At 38.0% G+C, this 26,860-nt stretch overlaps 1 protein-coding gene across 1 annotated transcript; it reads right to left on the reverse strand.

The window, feature by feature from the left end:
* Positions 1-152: 152 nt before the first annotated feature.
* Positions 153-25,352, reverse strand: col9a3 (collagen, type IX, alpha 3). The gene is made up of 32 exons (XM_083520906.1): positions 25,161-25,352; positions 24,123-24,200; positions 19,770-19,805; positions 18,875-18,946; positions 17,254-17,307; positions 15,155-15,190; positions 13,471-13,494; positions 13,312-13,365; positions 12,605-12,658; positions 12,377-12,418; positions 11,879-11,935; positions 11,720-11,773; positions 11,555-11,608; positions 10,646-10,699; positions 10,514-10,567; positions 10,328-10,381; positions 9,598-9,651; positions 9,459-9,512; positions 9,323-9,376; positions 9,162-9,206; positions 8,139-8,192; positions 7,319-7,372; positions 5,428-5,481; positions 5,214-5,285; positions 4,214-4,249; positions 4,004-4,048; positions 3,627-3,659; positions 2,255-2,401; positions 2,105-2,159; positions 1,796-1,978; positions 1,621-1,698; positions 153-1,141 (listed from the first exon to the last, which is right to left on the reverse strand). The coding sequence occupies exons 1-32, from the start codon at positions 25,224-25,226 to the stop codon at positions 957-959; spliced, it is 2,046 nt and encodes a 681-aa protein (XP_083377032.1). The 5' UTR covers positions 25,227-25,352; the 3' UTR covers positions 153-956.
* Between the last annotated feature and the right edge of the window lie 1,508 nt (positions 25,353-26,860).

Here is a 26,860-nt window from a genome sequence, read left to right on the forward strand (position 1 = left end):
CAAGGGAACGGTTGAAAGATTAGACGTCTAAGAGAAGAGTGACGTTTATTTTTTATTTTTTTTACTGAAAAGTGGCTTTATTCAGTATTTATTTCTTACAACACGGTGCCGTAGTCTCACTGTACATACAACAGTCACCCACACATAATAAATAGTATTTAAAGTCATGGATTATTTAATCATTTTTTACAGCACCAGTACATAGTGGGACGTGTCAGGAAATTTCAGACAAGCGATTATTATCGTACAGTTCATCAAGCATCCCAATTGATGCTTTTAGGGTGGATTTTATTTCTATGTGAAATCTGGATTAATTCTTTATTGTTTGGAATGAAAAATAAAAAGCTGAAAATACAAACAGATCGACAAACGGCTTAAAAAAAGATACAGAAAACTTGTAAAATACTATTTGTGCAGTAATATACAAAATTATTCAACATTCTGAGTGATGCTCAGATTTTTGAGAATCGTTGTGTTCTTTCCAGTCCAAAAGAACCACCATGCACAAATCTTTTACTTTTCTTTGTGTGTGTTTTTTTTTTCTTTTTTTTCCATTACAGTCAAGAAAGTCACAGTTGTTCCTTTACAGGACGCTGTACAGAATGACTATGCTAACAGACACTGAGGAAAAGAAAAACTGCACACATATCAGACCGGCTCAAATCATTTCATCAGTTGTCTTTTTTTTTTTTTTTTTTTTTTTTTAAGTTTTTTTTTTTTTACACATCTAGAAAAATTCGATCTCTCGCTCTTTAGATTTCACGGGTCGAGTCTGGGCTCGAAGTCTCTCGTCTCGCCCGTTCCTGTTTCATCCTATTCAACATTGAGTTCTTTTTTTTTTCCCCCAAAAAAAACGCTCCATAAAGATGATCCGTCATCCCTCGTTTCCCCACTCCCCAATTTTTTTTTTGTTCCTTGGGGCGAGTTTTTTTTTTAGAAGACGAAGGTGCGGACGTTTAAAGGTTTTTAGGGTTGGACGATTTCCCGTGAGGCGCCGCACCCTGGCACGCTGTCGTATCGCAGATTCCTGGTGGTCCTTGATGCCCCTGTCTGCCCGCCCTACCCTGTTCTCCAGGCTCACCTGGATCTCCAGGTGCACCATCTCGCCCATCCTTTACAATGCCGTGTACTCCTTGGAGACCTGGAAAGCAGAGAAGAGGGGTAAGTCAGTTTTTTCTTTTTTTCTTCCCAAGTAAAAAAATCATTGATGTGCATATGCGATTGGAAAGTGATGGTGATGATGATGATAATGAAGGTTTTATGATGTGATACAAATATGAGATCAAAAGAAGTCAAGTATTAAAGAAGGCATGAAGACAAGAAAAAACGAAAGCACAGATAAAACAGTGAAGAAGATTAAATATACACTATGAAGACAAAAGTATTGGGACACCTGACTTTTCTAGCCATATGTGGATCTTCCTCACAGTTTGGAGACGCACAATTGTATAGGAGGCGCTTGGATGCGGTAGCGTTAAATTTTCCCTTTATTTAAAACCCAAAACTGTTCCAGCATGGATTATAATCCTGATTTACTAACATGCGATCATTTCCTCCTGGTCTAGACAGGCACATTGTTTGTAAATGACAATGGTTTGTTAACACCAATATCAGTCATACCTGGTTCTCCTTGGTCTCCAACTGGACCATCGATGGCTTTTCCAACAGGTCCCTTATCACCCTGTTCACCAGTATCACCTAACATAAACAGTGTTTCATCAGTCCTCTTTAAAAATGTCATTTCTGTCAAGAAAGAATACTTAAAAATAAATAAATGCTTTTTCTTTCTCCTAACCTCTAGGACCAGGATCTCCAAGATCTCCTGGAAGTCCTCTATATCCAGGGGGACCACGAGGTCCAGGAAGCCCCATCACTCCTGCTTCTCCTTGTTTTCCAGCAGGCCCAGCTGGACCCGGTCGACCCACGGCTCCCGGAGATAGCGGTCTCCTCAGGTGAGCAGCAAGCTGAGCAATCTGGTCTAAAATGGCACGTTCCACAGCGTTATTAGCATATCAGCTAGCAGACACTATTGTGTGCTAAATCTAGACTTTAAAAATTTCAATGAACGTCTTGGAATTAGTATTATTATAAACGAGCATCTCACCATCAATCATTGCTCCACACAGTTCTCTGATATGTTGTTCGCTCGCCAGTTTTCCCTAAAAGCGTTTAAATTCACAAAATTGTTACACTCTTCATTACGCAGCATTAATATGCAGATCAACACGAAATCAAAGCTTGACTCGACACTTACAGAAACACCGGCTTTGCCAGCGACTCCAGGAGGACCCGGTTCTCCATGGAAGCCCATTAAACCAGGTTTTCCAAGCATCCCTCTTGCTCCGGTCTCTCCCTGTGGCCCTGTTACTCCTTTAGGACCTAGTTCTCCATGCTTCCCGGGCTTAAATGTTACAGATGATTTAAATGATATGGATTAAACAGTGTAGGTGTGTCAAATTACATAATGCAAAGAAAATATATACATATTTAATACATACTAATTGATTAGAATAATTGATTGAGTGCTTTTTTCTGAATGCTGAGGCCATTTGAATCAAATAAACAATTGTACAACGATTAATTCCAAGAAACTGTCAATCGTAAACACGACAATTCTGAAGACTCGGATGCTACAAAGCGCTGACACTGGATATTAAATTCACATCTTCACTACGTCAACGATTAAACAGTTTTCACAATGCATTTAAAAAATTTATTCTACGGTATTGTTACTATTAGGACTAAAACGATTCTTCGAGTAACTCGATTAATTCGAATACAAAAAGGCATCGAGGCAAATAATTTGTTTCGTTTAGTCCATTTAACTACACACGGCACACTGTGTTTCCCCACGGACCATTATTACTGACGCACCACCCGCTAAACTCTGGATCGCTCTGGACAGGTAAACACTATGGAAGTCTTATCCACCACATAAAAATAGAGTTTGTCTAATTCCGACATTCAATTAATAGAATTGAATGGTATTAAACTGAGCCTCCGATCCCTGGAGAGAACTGCCATGGTTACTGGTGGATGCACCAGAAATGTTGGATCTTTAAGATGAATGAAGTCGGAAAACTGGCTTCAATACAAGACAGAAGACGCTGCAGAATAATAAATGGAGGAACTGCGAGAAAACAGCGAGACGATTCAGACCGAAGAAAAACGACAGAAAGATTCTAGACTTTGGGATCGTTTCAAACTAAAACATAAAGTCATTTAAAATTAATTTTTATATTTTATTTATGATTAGTTTTTTATTTATATATTTGTATTTGCAATTAAATGCAGTAAATGGATTTTACGGATATTCTTTTGCGTAATTTCAGGCATAAAAATAAATTTTTTTCTAAAAGGTAAACGAATGACTTGTTCATTTTAAGAGACTCGTCTTATTTTCTCTTTTATATTTAGTGTCGTCTTTAATAAAGAAAAATTACTTCTTATTCGATTAATCGATGGAATAATTGGTAGAATGTTCAATTACTAAAATAATCGATAGCTGCAGCCCTAAATATACTGTTGAAATGATAATGTAGTAAAATACTTTTCTTTTTTTTTTTTATTCCACCACATTAATAAACTGGTATAAATATTAATAACTGGTATGAATTTATACTCACTCCTCCTTTTTGGCCTGGAGGACCGAACGGACCCTGAGAGAAAAAGATATTCATGTTTAACTGCTGTGTTTTTTACTGAGGCATCATCAGAACTCATCAGGTAATCATCTCTCTTCCTCTCTCTCTTCTTCTCTCTCTTCTCCCCCCCCCCCTTTTCTCTGTCTTCCTGCATGTCTCTCTCTGTCTGCTTCTCGCTCAATGTCTGTCTCTATCTTTCTGTCTGCCTCTCCCTTCCTCTTTTTTTCTTCGTCTGTTTCTCTCTTCATTTCTCTCTCTCTCTCTCTCTCTCTCTCTCTCTCTCTCTCTCTCTCTCTCTCTCTCTCTCTCTCTCTCTCTCTCTCTTTCTTTTTAAATTAAAATAAATTTTTAATACATACTGTTTCTCCATTCTCTCCGGGCAAGCCATCACTTCCAGCCATACCCTATATAAAAGAAAAAAAAGGCAGGCATTAAGCATGCACGCAACACACACACATATACACACACACACACGCACACACACACACACACATACACAAAAACATACACCAAATATATCATCTGCAACAAAAAAAAACATGGAAAATAAAGGAAAACTTTAATCTTACAATTTCGCCTTTCGGTCCTCCTGCTCCTGTTGGTCCCTGTGAGAGAGAGTGATAGATTCAAAGATGGATTCATTCATATTTCTGTGTGTGTGTGTGTGTGTATGTCCAGGCTGTGGCGCTCTTTAAGGCCAGGGTTTATTTTTTCTCTGCTCTCTGCACAGGAGCTGCCTTTGTAAGAAGTCTCGTCTAAAATGTTTATGAAAACATGGCACAGATCAGTTTCGAGAACTGGTAGCGGTAGCGGTTTATTCAACGTCTCTGTGAGTTATCATGAAGAATGTACAGTATTTTCAGTGGGGGATAAGAGGACATATATGTACATTTATATGGATGTTTTTACTTCATGTATAACACTTTATGGATATTTCCACGAGCACTGACTTACAGTAGAGATTATTCACCATCCATGAAAAGGAAAGGACCACTGTAGGACACTGTAGGGGTTTTTAAGTACCTTTTATACGGGAACATCCAGTTAAAACCTAAAACTCATGCATGTAAAATGTCAGGTGAAGTGGAAGCTCTTTTACAGTTTTAAATCGCAGCCTTTAAAAAGGTAGCAAAATCTCTTCTTTTAAAGCATTGCATTAAAGCGTTTAAAAATCCATTTCCATTTAACGTAAAGTTGTTCTGAAAATGCATTCCGAGCTGACCACGCCCACTCTTCATCATCTCGCAGTCCGTCCACAATTTCTTCTACTGATGATCACATTCGTTGATCATCGTCTGTGTGCAGTTTTAGACAAAACTACAGGACAATGTGCTGCTCCAGGGTTTGGGCAGCTTCTCGGAGAAACTGTGGGTGGACCTTCGCTATGACGAAGGGTGGGTGTGGTCAACTCGGAATGCATATTCAAATCCACATCCGCTTAACTACATTTGTCACAGGGTGTAAAATAAAAATGCATTTTAAACATCTTAAGTTAAATTCATCTGCCAAATGCCATAAATGTAGATTTTAATATGAGGTGTTTGTGTTGTGTAATGCATCTTTTCTTACCCTGTCTCCAAAGTCTCCTCTGAGTCCGGTCGGACCCGCAAGACCCGGATCTCCCATCGCACCTTTAACTCCCTGTTATTTACAACACAGTATTGTTATTACAGCGAGTTCAGATACTAAACACTTCTGAGGTCACATACAGTGTTGCAAATCACTGAAACTTAAATTCTTCTCAGCTTTATCCTTCTGTTTTTGGTTCTTTTTTGATACCAACCTGGAATCCTTTGACTCCCTGAGGTCCTGGATTTCCAATTAGGCCGATGCCTCCCTGCAAAATCACCACAGGACATGATTCAGAAATGTTAAGCAGTGATTCCAAAGATTTATGACTGAGTGACAGAACTCTGATTCAGGCGAATGAATTTAGGCACAGCGCACGAAGGAAAACTTCCTATTCACGTGAAATAAGGAAAAAAAGGCAATATTGTAATATTAGAATCGACCCTTTGTACCAGTTCAAACTGAAACATGTATAAAAAGCAGCTTCATCTCAATACAGCAGCAGAGGAACATTAAACTATTCGATAATTCGATATCAATACCATGAAAAACTTGACATTTCATTGGCCCAGGAGTTTATATGCATTCGTTGTGATTTTCCAACAGCAATTATTCGGAGCGTCCTGCCCTCTAACTGAAGCGTAGCATTTGTTCCACGGTTAGCTCGCACCTCCGTAAATGTCATTCTGAAAAACTTCTCATGATATTACAGTTATTATAATCTTTTGTTGCTTAGCAACTCCTGACCCGTACGATCCTCTGCTCATGAGCCGTCCTGATCTATTGTTTTATTCAGACAGAGCAATAACGCTGTTCTTCCCACCTGCAGCTATGCATCTCGTTTCTGACCGGTATTTCTGCACGCCGCAGGAGACAAGAAACACAATTAGTTTTGAGATTTTAAACGGAACGTCCTTGTAGTCACTCTGAAAGAGAAGTAATATATGGTTCGAAAAGATGATTTGCATCTTCCAGTAAGCAAAATGCAGACTTTGATGGAAAAGACAAGATAAAAATCTTATGTTTTCTAGCTCAAGTTCAACTAAACATGAAATCTTACTACTAATAATACAGAAACACCAACTGAAGTCGAATAAACCCTTTTAAAAAACACCCTAAAAACTATGTAAACATCCCCATAGTGTCGCTAATACATTTATGTTATGGCTGTGACCTTTTGACCCTTTTCACGGTGTTTTATCATAACCACCTTATTTTCCAACGATACAGCATGATGCTTAGTAGCACCAACTCACATCGCTGTTTCAAGAGAGATACAAAGGGGCTCAACTGACGTTTTTTTTTAATTCAAGTGATTACTTTGTAAAGCAATGACTATATTTGCGTTATGTTAACTTTCATTGTCGCAAGCGCTGAAACAACTTATCGTTATTATCTCATCAAATATGAGTATGCATATGAATATGTTAGGAAGGGGGGGGGGAATGAGAGCTGCAATGGAAAAACGCTTTCTTAGAAAACATTCCTTTAAATTGTAATTCGTTGCTTGGCCAAAAAAAAAAAAAACACAACGACACACAAAATAACATTTCGGTGTACAGCCTTTCTTTCGGTTCGCCTCGGCATTATTTCGAGAAGTTCAAACAACCTCTTATTTCCATCCAGAGTCCAGAATCTTGATGGTCTGACCTCTGCATAAAGTCTTCTCCAACACATCTGAAAAGTTCTGAATAGAGTTTAAGTCTGGACTCTGGTTGCCAATTCATGAAAATTATGTCTTAACCTATTTGTGCTTTTAGTGTGGAGTCCACCTGTAACTGGTGCTACTTCAGACCGGGGGGGGGTAAATAATTGTTAATTGGACGGGAAATTACGTCACTCACAATTTTTGTCATTTTATACTTTTAGTTACAACAATTTTAGTCATTTCAGCAATCTTCATTGCTTAATTTTGTTTCCATTGTTTAATGTAATTAGGTAATTTGACCCTTCTGAACCCGAGTGAGAAATTCACCACTACCACAGGACACATGTTCTGACATGGTTAGGGTTCATTAACTAAATCAGGGTGGTTAGTGGATTTATTTTTTTGGCCAGGCAGTGGATTTTACTACACTGTTTTATAACTTGTATAATGCACTTACAGCGACGCCTCTGGGTCCTGCTTCACCTCTTTCTCCTGGAACACCAATCTCACCCTGTAGGACAAAAAACAAAGTCACTCTTGCATCTAAAGCAATGTATTTTCCATTCTCTTACCACAGCAGTTACATTATCATCTAGCTCAAAATGAGGATTGGTGCAGTAATAAATAAGAAATCACTCATAATTTAGTACTTCAAAAATAACTAACAACAACAATATATATGTAGCTGTTAATCTCTTTATCCAATTAAAAGAAATATTATATAAATCTTAGCAACTTTATAATTTCCCATATGTACACACTATATGGACAAACGTTCGTGGAAACCTGGCCATTAGATTGGTGTGGGCTTTTCAACATCTCATTCCCATGTGCTGTTATAATAAACTCCGCTCTTCTGGGAAGATGTTCCACTAGATTTTGTGGAGATTGATTCAGCTCAGGCCTGGGGTGCAGTCAGTGTTCACCTTCATCTCAAACAGTGTTTAATAATGTTTATAGCAGGAGATCTTCCACATCTTTCCAACCCATGGAAAGCAGATCTTCACGGAGCTGTTCACATGAAGATAAAATTTCATGCTACAGCATCCAAGGACTTCTTATACAATTTCATACCCATGAGTTTTGGTTTGGAGAAGAACCACATCTGGCTGGAAAAGTCTAAACGCTTCTGTCCATATAGTGTAGCACGTTTTTAAAAACATCTACATTGTCAAACTCACGGCGGTATTTTTCCTGTAATTGAGAGTACATTTATTTGGTTTTATCCGTTAAACATCACCATGCCTTAGATGTTCGTTCCTGTATCAGATACATACAGGAATACCTGGCTCTCCAGCTGGTCCTGTTTCACCCATCTTTCCTTGGTCACCCTGTGTGATGAAAGAGTTTGAGACACTTGAACGTCCTGTCAAATGATTTGGTTCAAAGCAGGCAGATAGTCAAGATAAAACGATGTCGGGTTTCCCCTTCTTGCACCATACATCTTAAAAAAGATCTGAAACGAGCCCAAAGATATTGTGACCAAAATAAAATTATGGTCACTGTAATGTGCATTAGGGAAGGTGAGATTCAGCCATTCGCATCGGTGCATCGGCGCATCGGCATAAAAGTTAACGACGTAATGCATCGATTGAAACAAGTGTTTTGGAAACATCGTTTTTAACATTTATGTCGGGAAAAAAACCTATTTATATATAATTATCAGTAAATGTGCTGCACTTTAATTATTAAGAAATTGACAATAATTTGTGATCAATATTTTAATATGTAGATTAATTTCTTTTCGCTAAACCGTTTCTTGTGTGCGTTCTCTCAGCACCGCTGCTGCTACGTGAATATGACGCATCACAACACTACGAAGACCGAGGCGTTCTGAGAGTCACATAGAATACAGATTAACATGGCAGAGGTAGAGCTGTAACTTCCTGCACACACAACAGGAAAAGAACCTCTGGGTTCATTTCATGTTTTTTTTGGCAACATAAAGGCGTGTGTGTGAAAAGGCCATGCGTTTTAGTAAATTGATGATCATCAGTAGCTGCTTCATGCATATCTTTAACGTATCATGTTGTTAGCTGTGCGTTCCAGAGGCGAATCGCATCAGCCTCAGTAATTAAGATGCACATCCCTAGTGTGCACGCGTTTAAGTGTATCGTATAGTCAATGTTTACACAATATTATATGTATTCATCAAATTTATTCATTTAATGCTTTCAAACAGGAAGAATTTCTTAAACTAGCCCATTTTTCTTTCATTCTTTTTCTCTTTTGTTTAAAAGCCTAAACCTTGTTCTAAATCTTTCCCAATTTCAGTAAATAACAAAGACACTGCTACTCACAACAACTCCTTTGGATCCCTTTGCTCCAGCTTTTCCTGGCAAACCCTGAAAATGAAACCCCCCACACACACTTACACAGTGTATATAAACCCATCAATAATTTAGATTACATTTTTTTGTAATATTAATATTTGACGTCTGTCACTAAGCTGAGCACTTACGGGTAAACCGTTAGGTCCTTTCTCTCCAGCCACGCCCGGCCTCCCAGCATCCCCCTGACCGGAAGATAGCGAAAAATTGTATGACATCTAAACAACTTGATTGTATTTACGCTGAGAATCAAAAATCCAGGCTTACTTTTTCACCGTCGAAACCCTGAGTGCCATCTTTACCATCTCTACCGGACATGCCCTGTTAGAGAGAGAGATCATATCATATCTTTATATCACACACACATACCACTCTGTTATAGTGATAATACATTAGAATTACTTACAGGTTCTCCTTTAGGGCCTGGAGGTCCAGGAAGACCTTTTGGGCCTATTTTTCCCTGTAATAAAGAGAAAACCTCATGATCTAACATTATGTACATATACAGTATGGACAAAAGTTTGTGGACACCTGACCATAAGATTGATTTTTTTTTTTTTTTATCATTCCACATTTAGCCCTTATTTACTGTTATAATAAGCTTCTTGGAAGATGTTCCACTATATGGTGTGGAGATTCATTCAGCCATGAGGGTGTTAATAAAGTCAGGTAATGATGTAGGTGAGGAGGCCTGGGGTGCAGTCAGCATGAAAAATGCATCCTAATATAGTTGGAGTTCCAGATCTTTATGAAGTTTGCTTTGTGCACAGGGGCATTGTCCTGCTGGAACAGGGTTGGGTCTCCTAGTTCAACTGGAGGGAAAATTTCGAGACGTCTGATACAATACTGGGAAGAAGTACATATGGGTGGAAAGTCAGGTGTCCCAATACTTTTGTTTTGGTTTAGATAATCGTTTTTAAATATACAGTGGTATCTAGTAAATGCAATTTATCCATTCAGGAGAGTACAGCAATATTTTGAAGACTACTTTTTGTCCTTATTATGAAACCCTAAATAGATCAAAATCTATTCATGATGATGGCATGCAGCACCTACAAATATTTTCTTTATGCCATCATCTATACCAATAGGGCACAATGCTGATTATATAAGATCATCAACTGAAACCCACTCACAATTTCTCCTTTAGGTCCTTTAAACCCCACGAGTCCTTTCTCTCCGGGGTCACCCTGGAATCATCAAATGACAGACACAGAGCTTTTTTATTGTTGAGACTCGTTACCTGAGCGCGACTTCAAAAGCAACGAGTAACGTCTAGGACAGTAAAGATGCTGCATAACAAGGATTATGGGGACACTCACTGTTTTCCCCATGACCCCTAGGATACCAGGCTTCCCCCGGAACCCTGGCAAACCCTGCAGGCAGAACATTTTTCATTGGTATTGTGTTAAAGATGATGAGGATGATGATGATGATGAGGTCAGTTTGCTTACTCTGTCTCCAACGGCTCCTACTGGACCTGGAAGTCCTCTTAAACCACGAGGTCCCTGAAAAACATCCCCCCCCAAAAAAACACTTCAATTTGTGCTGTAACCAATACAGATTTTTCTCATCCTGCTTCTTTCTTTGGATAGAAAAATGAAAGCTGGTCTTGAACCTCCAGTACTCTGTTAGTTCTTCTGTCTAAATAGCATTTATTATTTTCTTATTCACTTTAATTCAACTTGAGAGGAACTAAAACCAATCTTTATCTGGGTGCCACCTAATAGCTTTTAATTAATATAAAAAAATTTTCGGGTCATAATTTCTTTTTATAAAAACACGTCATGAAGCATTTTATTCCTTTTGTAGCTCAACCATGTACCATGTTGTGCTTTTTAACCATTTAGAGTTACATTTAATGTCCAGAAGACGAGTTGGTTCTCGTTCTCAGTGGCGTTAGAGCAGCTGTAAACAGTTTTCTTTCTCTTCTTTTTATTCCACTGTACAAATCGAACAAGCTTTTACCATCAAAACGACACTGTATTTTAAAATAGCGAGTTAATATAAGCCTTAGATCTTAATTACAGATTTTTAGACTTGTTATTATAAAAAAAATATACCTTTCCGTCCAATCAGATTCGTGAACTCAACAGCACTGTGGTATAAACCCCATTAACACTGTAAACATTTTGCCCTCATTAACACTGCTGTAGTTTCGAAGCCGAACCCTGGAGAATACCTCCAAAGCCAAAGTTTGTCAGCTGTTGCCATGATGATGATAATTTGCATATCTTGCTTGAATTTGCTTATTCGCTCCCCAAGCTCATACTTTATTTTACCTTTTGTAGTTTGGGCGAACATTAATATCTGTAGCTAAAATGCATTATTGTCCACATGAATGTTCAGGAAGAATCACTCACCTGTAGACCAACAGTTCCTGGGAATCCAGCGGGCCCGGGTGGGCCTTGTGCCCCCTGCAGAGAAGATTCAAAGACAGCTATATAAACACACAATGGCAGTAGAAAAAAATGACACAATAAAATACTTGCAGTTTTACCCCATAGCCCATCATGCCCCAGTCTTACCTTCTCTCCATCTTTCCCTGACTCTCCTTTGTCTCCTTTGTGTCCTGTGTGTCCCTTAAGCGTAGCAGATTAATTGCAATGTAAAAATAGCAATTAGTTTAAGAGAATTTTTTTTAATTATTATTTAAATATAATTATACGTAGCATTTGATTAGTTACCTTGAAACCGGGCATTCCTGGGGGTCCTGGGGGTCCCGGTGGACAGATCGCGGGACACTAAAATAATCGAAATTAAGCTTTTTTAGAGCAAATTTATTTACACTGATCAGGTATAACATTATGATATTAGAACATTCTAAATGGTGAAGTGAAGAACACTGATGATCTCCTCATCATGGCACCTGTTAGTAGGTGGGTATATTTATTAGGCAGCAACTGAACATTTTGTTGATGTAAGAAGCAGGAAAAATGGGCGAGCGTAAGGATTTCAGGTTGACAAGGGACAAATTGTGACGGCTAGACGACTGGGTCAGAGCATCTCCAAAACCAAAACTCCATCTGCTGTGGAGTTTAGGTTTTGGAGATGCTCTGACCCAGTCGTCTAGTCGTCACAAAAACAGTCTGGTACAGAACCACACATGGGTGGAAAAGTCAGTTGTCCCAATACTTTTGACATTGAAATGTTTAGCATGACTGCTGGTGTTTTGCAGAATTTACCAGTAAATCTCCGTTTCCTTCAGGAAGTGCTCCAGGCAGTCCCTGTAGAAACGAGAAAACCCGGTTTGATTTTTTTTTTTTCAAAATCCAGAAAGAAAAAAAGTTAAATATTTAGACCAGTTTGTCCTGTAGTCATCATAAACAGACATATAGAAGATTTTTATTTAATATAATATCTGTGCACTTTTTACATTCTACAACTGTTTAGGTGTGAGGTGGACCACTTACAGGAGGCCCGTCTAGACCCGGGAGACCTGGAAGTCCTGGAAGACCTTCTGGTCCCTACAGAGAAGCAAACAAAGTCATAGTTATTAATTTATTTATTTAGCATTTATTTACAATAAATCGTCATTTATTCACGCCAGTGGTTTTGGACCGTAATTAATATCATTTCTCAGCACTACAGTCAGCATGAGCAGTTCTGCAGTTAAGTGCCCATCAATGAACAGTTCACTGTCAGGGTCAAAATGCAGCGTCAGCCATGATACAGTGCCCCTGGAGTACACTTGGTTAAGGGCCTTGCTCAAAGGCCCCAAGAGTGCCAGCTTGACAATACCGTGGTTTGAACTCTTGACATTCTGATCAGTAAACCAGAACCTTAACCATTGAGCTAGAACTTCCCTTTTAGAAGCCATGACTAAAGACAATGATTGTTCACCTTTTGTTTAATTGAACACTGTATACAGGCATTACAGTGTCTCTTCTTAGAGCTTTAATCATCATTTCCAAACACACTCATCCTACATTTCTGCTGTCAGGTCTCCTGCCTCCTAACTGCCAGCGAAAAAAGCGATTTGCTGAAGCTATCGTCTGTCCTTTGCTCATTGAACCCCAAGATTCTTCTTTTCTCATTCGTTTTTTCTTTTTATAAAACTGTCTCGTTCTGGCCATCACCTGTCCTCTGCTTTGCTTTTCGAGACTATTAAAAGACTCACCGAGGGTCCCTGAGGTCCTACACCACCAGGCAATCCATTAGCCCCAGGCAGCCCCTGAGATCACACACACACACACACACACACACACACACACAACATGGTGTCATTTAACATATAAAGTGACAATCAGTGTCAGGAATTACAGGTAACTGTACTTACAGGAGCTCCAGATCTCCCTCTGCCCTGAGAGACACAAAGACACAGGCTGATGTTATGAACTAATGAACCTCAACAACCAAACAGCTAAATAATAATAATAATAATAATAATAATAATAATAATAAAAGAAATACAACTTTGAAAGTTGGCTAATAATAATTATCGTTATAATTAGGGGAATAAAATGAATTAAGAATCTAAATGTTATGCTGAAGAAAGAATAATCGTGGAAACATGATGTATGAGGAACATGGGGAAGTCAAGTACTCTGTAGTCCGGATGAAATTATACCCTGGAAATTTAGGCCTCTGGAAACTGAGAGCAACAGTAACACTGGGAATATTTGACTCTGGAAGCATTAATCCATGTGAATACAGGGTGATTAGGAATAAAACACTTAACCTGGGGAATACATGACTCTGGAATATTAATCCTGATGAATTTAGGGATCTGGAATATTAATCCTGTGTAATTTAGGGCTTTGGAATATTAATCCTAGGAAATTTAGGGATCTGGAATATTAATCATGCAGAATTTAAGGCTCTGGAATATTAAGACTAAGAAATTTAAGGTCCTGGGAATATTAATCCTGGGGAAGACAGGGCTCTGTAATATTACTTTTGGGGAATTTAGGGATCTGGAATATTAATCCTGTGTAATTTAGGGATCTGGAATACTAATCCTGTGGAATTTAGGGCTCTTGTAATATTAATACTGGAGTATACAAAGCTCTGAAATATTAATCCTGAGGAATTTAGGGATCTGGAATATTAATCCTGAGGAATTTATGGCCCTGGAAATATTAAGACTAAGGAATTTAAGGTCCTGGGAATATTAATCCTGTGGAAGACAGGGCAGGACATGGGAATAATAACATTTAGGGCCCGGGGATATTCTGGGACATTTTGGGCTCTGGAATATGAATCCTAAAGAAAATTTGGTCCCTGGGAATATTAATCTTGAGGAATTTAGGGATCTGGAATATTAATCCTGTGTAATTTAGGGTTCTGGAATATTAATACTGGAGAATACAGCGCTATGGAATATTGATTCTGGGGAATTTAGGGATCTGGAATATTAATCCTGAGGAATTTATGGCCCTGGAAATATTAAGACTAAGGAATTTAAGGTCCTGGGATATTAATCCCGAGGAATTTAAGGTCCTGGGAATATTAAACCTGGGGAAGACAGGGCTCTGGAATATTACATTTGGGGAATTTAGGGATCTGGAATATTAATCCTGTTTAATTTAGGGATCTGGAATATTAATCTTGAGGAATTTATGGCCCTGGAAATATCAAGACTAAGGAATTTAAGGTCCTGGGAATATTAATCCTGTGGAAGACAGGGCAGGACATGGGAATAATAACATTTAGGGCCCGGGGATATTCTGGGACATTTTGGGCTCTGAAATATGAATCCTAAAGAAATTTTGGTCCCTGGGAATATTAATCTGGAGAAATTTAGGACTCTGGGAACATTAAACCTGGGGAATTTTAATCCATGGGAATATTAATTATGCAGAATTTTGGTCCCTGGAAATATTAATCCTAAGGGAATTCAGGTCCTGGAAATATCAACGCTGGAGAATTAGACAGATGGGAATATCCGTCTCTGGCAACATTAATCCCAAACAAACACAAAGAATATTTATCATGGCTGTAATGTTTCAGTGTGCACTTACAGGAGGTCCAGGTGGTCCGGCAGGTCCTTGGTCACCCTACAAAACACGAATATATCATTTATTAAAGAAAAAGAATCTTGCCTTAATTTATTAAGTCAAAACATAAGGAATATTGAAAGAAATAAAGGGCCATGAGAATATTAATCCTGGGGAATGTAGTGCCCTGGGATTATTAGTTAAGTTAAGAAATTCAGGGTTCCTGAGAAAATAATCCTATTGGAATTTGGGGCATTAGGAATATTATCCCAGGGGAATATAGGGTTCTGGGAATAACAATTTAATGGGAATAAAGAGCCTTGCGAATAAAATCCTGTTGGTTTTTTTTTTAAGAAAACTTCATAAAAAAATGATTAAGGTTATTTAATAAAGAATTTATGTATTTGTTTGTTTGTTTGTTTTTCAACACACCTTTAATAAAGAAAAGATAAGAATGAAATATTTATCTTTAAAGCTTGTTAATGTGAGTGCATGCACACACAAACACACACACACACACACACACACACACACACACACACACACACACACACACACACACGTACGTTTAGAGGCTGTGTTTGATTTGACCGTGTGGTGTGAGCCGAGAGTAAACTAGCTTCATTAGCATTCAGGTGCTAATGCTAACACCCAGTGATATTCTGCTCGTGTACACAATGGCTCTGAAGATAAACCCTGAGGTGTTTGTGCTGAACAGCTGATGCTAATCAAAAATAAACATGCGTCTCGGTTTATTATCTCCAGACCTCTGAAAAGCTTGACACTAAGCAGATTTATTTTCGAGACAAACCCTTAAAGAAAATTCTGCACCTTTTCTACAGTTCTACATCATCATCATCATTACCATCATCATCATCATCACCTTCCTTAATCCTCCTCATTCCCTCAGGTTAATGCTGTGTTTTCATCTCCTTTGAGCTTCTCCAATTAAGATTTCTGAGCTCCACATTCCTGGCTGGATTAGGAGTCCAGAGGGATTCGAGGAAGTGGAGCTGACTGCTCGTTATTAACAATCAGCTCTGAGTGAAAGATTTCACGAATCTCAGATCAGAATTTCAGCTACATGAACAGAAACTTTGATCCATTTTGAAATCATGAATAACATTGTGTTACCTTTATATATTAACCATCGATTTCACACTTCCACCCTGATCATCTGACAAGTTCAAGATAGATAGATAGATAGATAGACAGACAGACAGACAGACAGACAGATATATAGATAGATAGATAGATAGATAGATAGATAGATAGATAGATAGATAGATAGATAGATAGATAGATAGATAGATAGATAGATAGATACAGCAATGAAATGAAGTTTATTATCTACAGACAGAAAGCCAGACAGCCAGCCAGACAGCCAGACAGACAGACAGACAGACAGACAGACAGACAGACAGACAGATAGATAGATAGATAGATAGATAGATAGATAGATAGATAGATAGATAGATAGATAGATAGATAGATAGATATACACAGCAATGAAATGCAGTTTATTATCTACAGACAGACAGACAGACAGACAGACAGACAGACAGACAGATAGACAGATAGATAGATAGATAGATAGATAGATAGATAGATAGATAGATAGATAGATAGATAGATAGATAGATAGATGGATACAGCAATGAAATGAAGTTTATCATCTACCAGAATCAGGTTTAATGACACACACAAGGAATTTGGGTTCCAGCAGTTAGAAATAGATGCAATTGTAGAACTTGACAAGTGCAGATGAATATGTAAATATATGTACATTTACGGGCATAAGCATGTCTGAATCAGTTACATGCATCTGTGTAACGTCTTCACTAATAATGAAGCTGTTGAAGTTAAATCCTGATGCTGTTTTCATTCTATTTCTCATTTAAACGTTTCCTTCAACTACCTGTGTATTCAACGCTCTAAAGTCACACCTGAACTTCCAGCCAATCACAATTCACTATTCAGACAGACCGTGGTAGCATGATGTGTTCTCTAGAAGTGATAACCAGAACCAAAACCTGACGTCTTAGCCATTGATTATTAATAAATGTTATTTTACATAAATAATAATTAGTATTATTGTTTACTTTAGATTCAAAGGTACTTACAACTTTTCCTGGAGGTCCATCTTTCCCCTGAGGCCCATCAGGACCTGGCCATCCCTTAGAAAAAAAAAAAAAAAAACACAACCCAAAATTAGAAATGTTGCATTTTAAACCTTTAACAACTCTATAGTACACTGTATTAACAAACGTTTGTGGACACCTGACCATAAGATTAATATCTGCCCCTTTAAACATCCCATTCCACATTTAGTCCCCATTTGCTGTTCCTCCACCAGATGTTTGGATTTTGTGTGCAATTCAGCTACAAGTGTGTCGATAAAGTGGAGCTCTGTAGCAGGAGATCTTCCACATCTTTCAACCCATGGAAAGCAGTTCTTCATGGAGCTGGTTTTGTGCAATGTCATGCTGGAACAGTGACCACTCTATAACGGCTCCACTGATTCCTTTATCTTCTACCAATGCACCACTCTTTTTCCATCCTTTAACACTTCTTGACTGATCCTTCCATCCTCTACCACTGCTCCACTAATCTCTCCATCCTCTACCACTGCTCCACTAATCTCTCCATCCTCTACCACTGCCCCACTTATCCCTCCATCATCTACCACTGCCCCACTCATCCCTCCATCATCTACCACTGCTCCACTCATCCCTCCATCATCTACCACTGCCCCACTCATCCTTCCATCATCTACCACTGCTCCACTCATCCCTTCATCATCTACCACTGCCCCACTCATCCCTTCATCATCTACCACTGCTCCACTAATCTCTCCATCCTCTACCACTGCTCCAATCATCCCTCCATCCTCTACCACTGCTCCACTAATCTCTCCATCCTCTACCACTGCTCCAATCATCCCTCCATCCTCTACCACTGCTCCAATCATACCTCCAACCTCTACCACTGCTCCACTCATCCCTCCATCCTCTACCATTGCTTTACTAATCCCACTGTCCTCTACCACTGCTCCACACATCCCTCCATCCTCTACCACTGCTCCACTCATCCCTCCATCCTCTACCATTGCTTTACTAATCCCACTGTCCTCTACCACTGCTCCACACATCCCTCCATCCTCTACCACTGCTCCACTCATCCCACCATCCTCTACCACTGCTTCACTCATCTCACCATCCTCTACCACTGCTCCACTCATCCCACCATCCTCTACCACTGCTTCACTCATCTCACCATCCTCTACCACTGCTCCACTCATCCCACTATCCTCTACCACTGCTCCACTCATCCCACCATCCTCTACCACTGCTCCACTCATCCCACCATCCTCTACCACTGCTCCACTCATCCCACCATCCTCTACCACTGCTCCACTCATCCCACCATCCTCTACCACTGCGCCACTCATCCCACCATCCTCTATCACTGCTCCACTCATCCCACCATCCTCTACCACTGCTTTACTAATCCCACTGTCCTCTACCACTGCTCCACTCATCCCACCATCCTCTATCACTGCTCCACTCATCCCACCATCCTCTACCACTGCTTCACTCATCCCTCCATCCTCTACCACTGCATCAATAAAAAATGTCATTACTCCAGATGAACATGATTTTCGATGAAAAGATGAAAAGAAGAACATCTCACATCAGATTTCCCAAAGGCAAAGTAATATATAGTAAATATAATCATACTTACATCTATTCCAGGAAGTCCAGGCAGTCCAGGTTTCCCTGCTGTCCCTGGGATTCCGGCTTTCCCTTTAGGTCCCTAAAGACACACAAACACGTCACCAAACCTGATCAGTGCAGGACAGTGGAACTTTTCTGAAGGACCTGAAGTAACTCTCAGGTAAATGTAACACACATGGTTTATGAAGTTATACTGTAATAGACTGTAGCACTTTAAACTCATTACACATGATACATCACTTATAATGAAGTCATATAAAAAAATAACAAAGTTGGATGAAAGTCATGTGACACAAGATGAAACGCATTTCATTAGTCTAATTAGTAACCTGATTATGAAATAACTCGTTTATATTTATACCACTTTACAAATTTTGTTTTAATTTGTTTCTGTCTGAGAAAAAAGAATAAACAAATATCCATAATAATGGCACATGTATGATTTTTTTGTCATTGATCTAAATGTATTTGAATCTGGATCAACAAAATGTATATCTTTATCAACATATAAACGTCTCTAATATCTAAATGTGTCTATTCATTAATGTATTTATAATATTTGTACATTCATTGTTCATTTGGGTTTTTTGTTTAGTTATTTAATAAACGCAGTCGTACGGCCAGAACAAACCATACGGTTTCACTGTTAACCAGTTTCCTCTTCTTCTTCTTCTTCTTCTTATTAATTTATTGTTGGTTTTCTAATTTGTTTGTTTGTTTGTTTGTTTGTTTGTTTGTTTGTTTGTTTGTTTGTTTGTTTCTTTCTTTCTTTCTTTCTTTCTTTCTTTCTTTCTTTCTTTCTTTCTTTCTTTATGTTATTATTTATTGTAATAAATAAATGTTGGGTGTCGAACGAAAACCTCACACATTTTTGTTGTTTTGTAAGAGTTATAACTACTTACAGGCTTTCCAGCAAGTCCAGACGGTCCTCTCTTTCCCTGCAGAGGACGCAATAAAATCAAGCATCAGTACACATTCAGAGTTCAGCATCGTGCTTTAACAAGTCACTGATCTCTAGATTAGATGTTTCTCATATTGTTTTAAATCGTCTAAGACTTTTTACTTACAACTCTCGACTTTTACCATAAAAATAAATCCTAGTCCTTTTCTGGCTTAAATCGAATGAAAGAAATTTGAATCTATGCATGTAAAATAACCTACACTGCCAAAAGTATTGGGACAACTGACTTTTCCAACCATATATGCATAAAATTATGCCTTCACTTGAACCCAAAACCTGTTCCAGCGTGACACAAAGCAAACTCCATTAAGATCTGCTTCACATGGTTTGGAAGATGTTGAAGATCTTCTGCTATAAACCCTAATGAACAACTTTGGGATGAATGTGAATGCTGACTGCATTCTGGAGGTTATTATAACAGCAAATGGAGAATAAATGTGGAATAGCATTATCATAACTTTTATCTGTCGAGTTTAGGAGTAAATAAAACCTCAATATACTGCATGTGAAGATTCCAGGCTTCAGAAATCCTATAATCCATTAACATGATGATGAAAGCGATGTTATTAAACATGTAAAATTCTATTTGTGTAATGCTTTATATATATATATATATATATATATATATATATATATATATATATATATATATATATATATATATATATATATATATATATATATATATATATATTGTTCCAAAGCAGCTGTACAATAGAAAAAAAATGGAAATGGAAAAAATTGAAAAAATTCTATTGTAGCAGACTGTTGCTATTAATTACAGTCCAAATACATCTTCATGGTTCTGGAGCTGAACCCTCTACATTCCCCTCATGGATCTTTAGGATGTTCTCATCTCAAGCAGCAGGGAGTGGTTTTCAATTGAATGAACTTTATAGCAGCATGAAAATTGCCACTGCATTGGAGCAAAAACTTTGATATTTCATGATATCAGTTGCATCCCAAAGTTTACTTATGCAAATATAGAAGGCCATTTTGTAGTAAAAATATTGTGAGTAAAGAAGCTGCAGTTTAGCTACAAAGTTTTGCTTGTGTAGCAGAGCAGGTGTGGAGCTACCAAGAGCTAGTGTTGAATCAAACAAATCAAAAATTCAACATGGCCGACTCCAGTGGACAAGATAACGAACCAAATTTGAGCTGAATTCTTGTCCCGTTTTGTGTTATTTATTTTTCCGAATATACAGTATTCTACTTAAGCTAGCCGCTTCACACGCTATTTTTCTTCGGCTGGAAAATGACGATACAGTAAACACGGGGGGAAAGTAATGAATTTGATTTACTACCGTTACTGTAATTGAGTCGTTTTTTGTACTACTTTGTATTAAAGTAATTTTAAAAAATCTGTGATTTTACTTTTATTTTATGTTTGTTTTGTTGGAAGTATTGTACTTAACTACATTTTAAATCATATCCATTGCTGAGTAAAAAAACAAATACAGGAAAATAATAAAAGGTAAAAAAAAATAAAGTAAAAAACACGTAAACTACGCCACTGATTGATTGATGGGCGGAGAGCAAATGTGCTAAACTCAAAAGAAAGAAAGATGGAGACGGATAAGACAGACGCCGGTGATGCAGACCAAGCGGAAAGCCAAATGCTCAATGTTGGAATTTTTAATCTGCATTTGCACTTTCTTACATCATCATAAACGTCATTAAATCTTGAAATATTTTTTTTTTGTCATGGTCATGGACTGTAGCGTGTAGTTTTTTTTACATAATTCTATCGATTTTTTTGTGTTTTTGTAAAATCAACTTTTACTTTTATTTGAGTAGATTTTTTGACTGGTAAATTTCCATTGAAGTAACAGTAACTTTTACTTGAGTAAAAAAAAAAACGATTATACTTCATACTAGTATACAACCTCAATTTGTTACTAGAAATGCATCCTGTAACAAAGGACAGGACAGTGGTAATATTGCATCATAAAATAGAAGAGCCAATCATAATCCAGTATGCAAATGAAGACTGGAAAGTTAACTAGAGTGGATAGTAAAGTATGCTAAGGAAATGAAGTGCGGTATTTCTGTTTTTAGAGGGTTTTTTCAGGGTGTTAACTGTAAAATTACTCATTAGTAAATTGAGTTATAAAATGTATACATTTCTTAACAAGGTTTATTAGACGCATTGTGTCTGACCTTCATGATCTGACTGATAGTATTTTTATTTTATGAGTCAGAAAATGTTGGGTAAAGCTACAAACTAAAGCCGGAGGAACTGAAAAAGGGGAAGAGAGGATCAGGGTGGAAGGGTAGACGTAGCATAGAGGTTAGGAAATGTGTGTGTGTGTGTGTGTGTGTGTGTGTGTGGGGGGGGGATAACATTAGAAAGGTCTTTTTGATTTCAGAGACTGTATGAATGAGTTCTGTGTTCCAGTCTTCCACGCTACTCTGCTACTCTGCCGCCATTTATACAGGAAACAGGCCGTGTGTTTTCTTAGTAAACTAACCTGCGTTTTTTGCACCTTTGCCCTTCTGTGATTGTTCATTTAAGCACTAACAGTTAACAAGCAAATACACAGGGAATGGGAATGTCAGTGCGAGTGCTGGATGGTAATCTGTAGAGGCGCGAAGAAAAGAGATGATAAAAAATCCTAAAATGTAGACATTTCTATAAAACTTGATATTTCACTTTGATAGCAAACTGTGACCTGCTTTATACATATTAATATATAAATGTATTCATTTGTCACATGTACATAAAAGCACAGTGAAATAGTTTGAAAGCTTCCAGTATGTTAGGAAGCTTGGGTCAGAGCCCAGATCAGCCATGATACAGCACCCCTGAATCAAAGAGGGTTAAGGGCCTTGCTCAAGGGCCCTAAGAACGGCAGCTAATAGTATTGGGCTTGAACCCTTCCCCCAAAAAGTCCTTCTGATCAATAGCCCAGAAATATTATATATATATATATATATATAGATAGATATTAAATTAAAACAACAAGTATTGATTTTTACTTTAACTTAAATTTTAAAGTAAAAAATTGCATTAAAACCTCAAGAAGAAAAAAAACACTGTGCAGTAAAAAAGTTGACATCTACTGTGTAAAAGAGTCTCATTCCACCAACAACTTGGTTGTTCAGAGGTCTATGATCTTTGGCGAAATTGAATTCAATTTCCAATGAATTCAACTCATACAACATGTATATGTAATGCTCCAGCATGTCCTGCACAAACCTGGTGTTACAGACCTAACCGTCCTTCTGACATTCTGAAGGACAGATACCCGTTTTGTCAATGACATTCATTAGGGTTCCATTTAATGAGGATTTATAAGAATCAGGTTCCTTTTATTTTAATTTTTTTTAATTACCCTCTTTTTTTCTACCTGTGTTTAATTAGATTTGTACTGAGAACTGTAATAACTGCAGTAGAGACGATGCCCCACGATTCGCATCCGAACAATTTATTTTAATATCTATAAAATTTAATAAAAACAAAACCAAAAAAAAGTCTAAAGCTTAAAAGTGGAAAAAGAATTAAATACTTATAGTTTATTTATATATTATTTATACATTTATTCATTTATAAATTTTTTATATTTTATTAGTAATTTGTTCTATAATTAAAAAATAAATAAATAAAATAAATAATTGGTTCCCCTCAGATTTTCAAATTGTCATAAATATCGTAACGAGACCTGCATAGTCTCAAGAAAGTGCACTGTGACACTCTCACACGCTAACAATCATATAACGATCTTTTCCGATCTTTTCCTGTCATTTCGCTCCTAATCGGATCGGGACTCAAATATAAAGTGAATATAAATTGGAGGATGAATTCACAGTGTTTTATTATGTATATTTATTTTTGCAAGTTGTAACCTTATTCGCGATATAACGCCGTTATTTGAAGTCTGACGATTTTTTGCTGCGAAAAAATAGCACCGAGTTGCTCCATAGCTCCACCCCTCAGTGACACTGGAAAGAAAAAAGGGTGCGAAGGTGGAGCTTTGATTCCTTTAATAAGTCGTACGCAAATTTTTAGCTACTCACAGCTAACAAGATGTTCTTTTTTTTAACTCGGACACCGTAATCGAATATTCTCCCAATAATAAGATTTCTTCAATAATAAGATTCGCAGAATTACAATATAACAGCAAGAGAATGTCACTCAATTCTAAACGAAAACAATTTATTTATAAGAAATAAAAAAAACTAAAATCCGTTTTTAAAAATGTGTGCATTTTTTTGTCTGGTATTGAAATTTATAGTAAAAGCGTCTTGATCAATAATCCATTGTCATAATCTGTTTACTTTTCGGTTCACTTACATCAATGCCATCTCTCCCTGGGGGTCCTGGTAGTCCTGTAGGTCCTGGAGGTCCAGGTAGCCCACGAGATCCAGGTGACTGAAACACACACACACATGAAATATATATATATATTCCAGATCATAATAACATTTTTCACGTTTATGTATTTATTTATATCTGTCTATAAAGACATTAATACACACACTTCTATAAAATTCCTCACGTTAATCGTTTACCTGGACATCGATCCAAATCCTAAAGGTATCATTTAAACCAATTTTCCCCCGAAATCAACTATAAAAAGTGTGCGATTTTCACAGGGTTGAAACGGTGAACAGCTTCTGTATTAACAAGAGTGTATTGATGCCGAGCGCCAGGAGGTCGCCGCATTTCAGCTATTTCAGCAGTGCAGAAGCTACGGGTTTGGAACAAAGGTGACATTGTGAGGAGGAGGAGGAGGAGGAGGAGGAGGAGGAAGGCTAACCTCAGAGAGCTCTGCATTCCTCAGCTGGACTTCACAAAGTTCACAGTAACGTGAAAAGTGTTCTTCATAAACAAAGCCACTAGGTCAATATTGTAGAAGAGCGTGTAACCATGAGGTGAAATTCCTACATCTAGAAATGCATTTTGCATTAATCCAATTTTGTGAGCGTGGATCGACTCGACTTCTACAAATCCAACAATCATCATGCGTACGACATCCAATAATATACAACATGTTATGCTATAAAATGCAGCAGTCTAAGAGATTAAGCATAATAAGAGACTGGATCAAGGAGATAAATCAAAAGGTTCTCAGAGGATCTAAAACTTCTGTAGTCGAGTTCTAAGTACTTAAATTAGATACTCATCAACACACTCTTCCTCATTCACCTGCATTGCCATGAGATACTGAGAACCAGAAGGCCTTCTGCATGGACTATCGATCATCTCGAATTAAATATGATCCATTACACTCAAACTTTTCAGCACTCAAGACCCCCAACGTGATCCTTCACCTGGACCCTCAGCATCTCAGCAAAAACTCTCCATTACCGCACCATCCTTCATACTCACCTGAGCGAGGGATGAGGCCAAAAGCTGGCAGAGAATAAGCAAGCCCAATGCTGAGAACATGGCCATGGCTCTCGTCCGTTCCCTCAGCTGGAAGAAGACGAGTGGATTCCCCCCAGTTCCTATAAACACGCTTTCTCCACACGGACGCAGAGCTCCTGAGTGCCTTTCCCTGCTGATTCCAGATAAACCGGAGCCTCCAGCCCAAAAAGGGGGGAGGGATGGACAGACAGGGCAAAGGAGAGGACAGAAAGAGGCGGAGGTGGGCAGGAACGAAAGTGGGAGGCATTTAGGAGACTGTGGAGTCGTGAGGAGCAAAATAGAGGGAATGAAACCTGAGAGTTCTTTGGGAAGTGTGTGTGAAAGGAGCGCTCTGAATCCGATCTCCAAACTAATAATTAGGAAAATTGGATTTAAAAAAAATATCTATCTATCTATCTATCTATCTATCTATCTATCTATCTATCTATCTATCTATCTATCTATCTATCTATCTATCTATCTATCTATCTATCTATGATTTTTTTATATCACTAATATTATAATATTTTACTATATTTAAATTAGACTATGATTAAAATTTTGTGGACACCTGAGCAAACATTTCGTCTTCATTTGCTGTTATAATAACCTCCAAGATGTTCCACTAGATGTTCGTGGAGATTCATTCAGCTCCAAGGCTGTTAGTAAAGTCAGATGTAGGTGAGAAGTTGAGGAGGTTCCTGGGGTGCAGTCAGCGTTCACATTCATCCCAAAGGTGTTCATTAGGGTTTATAGCAGAAGATCTTCAACATCTTCCAAACCATGTGAAGCAGATCTTAATGGAGTTTGCTTTGTGCACAGGGGCATCGTCACGCTGGAACAGGTTTTGGGTTGTTCCAGCGTGACCATCCCATGGAAAGCAGATCTTCGTGGAGTTGGAACAGTTTTGGGTCTCCTACTGGGTCTCCTACTTGAAATGAAAGGGAGATATCAAGCTTCCACATTCCAAGACTTCCTCTACAATTGTGTGCCTCCAACTTTGTGGGAACATTTTGGGGAAGAAGCACATGCAGGTGCATCAAAACAATTAGAATATCATTAAAAAGTTGATTTATTTCAGTAATTCAATATAAAAAAGTGAACCTGGTATATTATACAGATTCATCACATACACACACACACACACACACACACACACACACACACACACACACACACACACACACACACACACACACACAGATATATTTCAAGGGTTTATTTCTTTTAATTGTGAGGATTTTGGCTCACATTCAACATAAATCCACTAATTCAATATTTGAATACTTCCTAAGACCAATCAAAAAAACATTTTGAGTGAATTGTTGGTCTTCTGGAAAGCATATTGATTTACTGTATCTGTACTAAATACTGTGGAAGCCCAGGTTTCTTTGACTGTGGCCTTCAGCTCATTTACACTTTTTGGTCTCATTTTGCTCTTTACAATACCACATAGATTCTCCACGGGGTTCGGGTCTGGTGAGTCTGCTGGCCAGTCAATCACACCAACACCATGGTCATTTGACCAACTTTTGGTGCTTCTGGCAGTGTGGGCAGGTGCCAAATCCTGCTGGAAAATGAAATCAGCATCTCCATAAAGCTGGTCAGCAGAGGGAAGCATGAAGTGATCAAAAACTTCCTGGTAGATGTCTGTGCTGACCTTGGACCTGATAAAACACAGT

This window comes from Silurus aristotelis, assembly GCF_946808225.1.
Source record: "Silurus aristotelis genome assembly, chromosome: 19".
Taxonomy (NCBI): Eukaryota; Metazoa; Chordata; class Actinopteri; order Siluriformes; family Siluridae; genus Silurus; species Silurus aristotelis.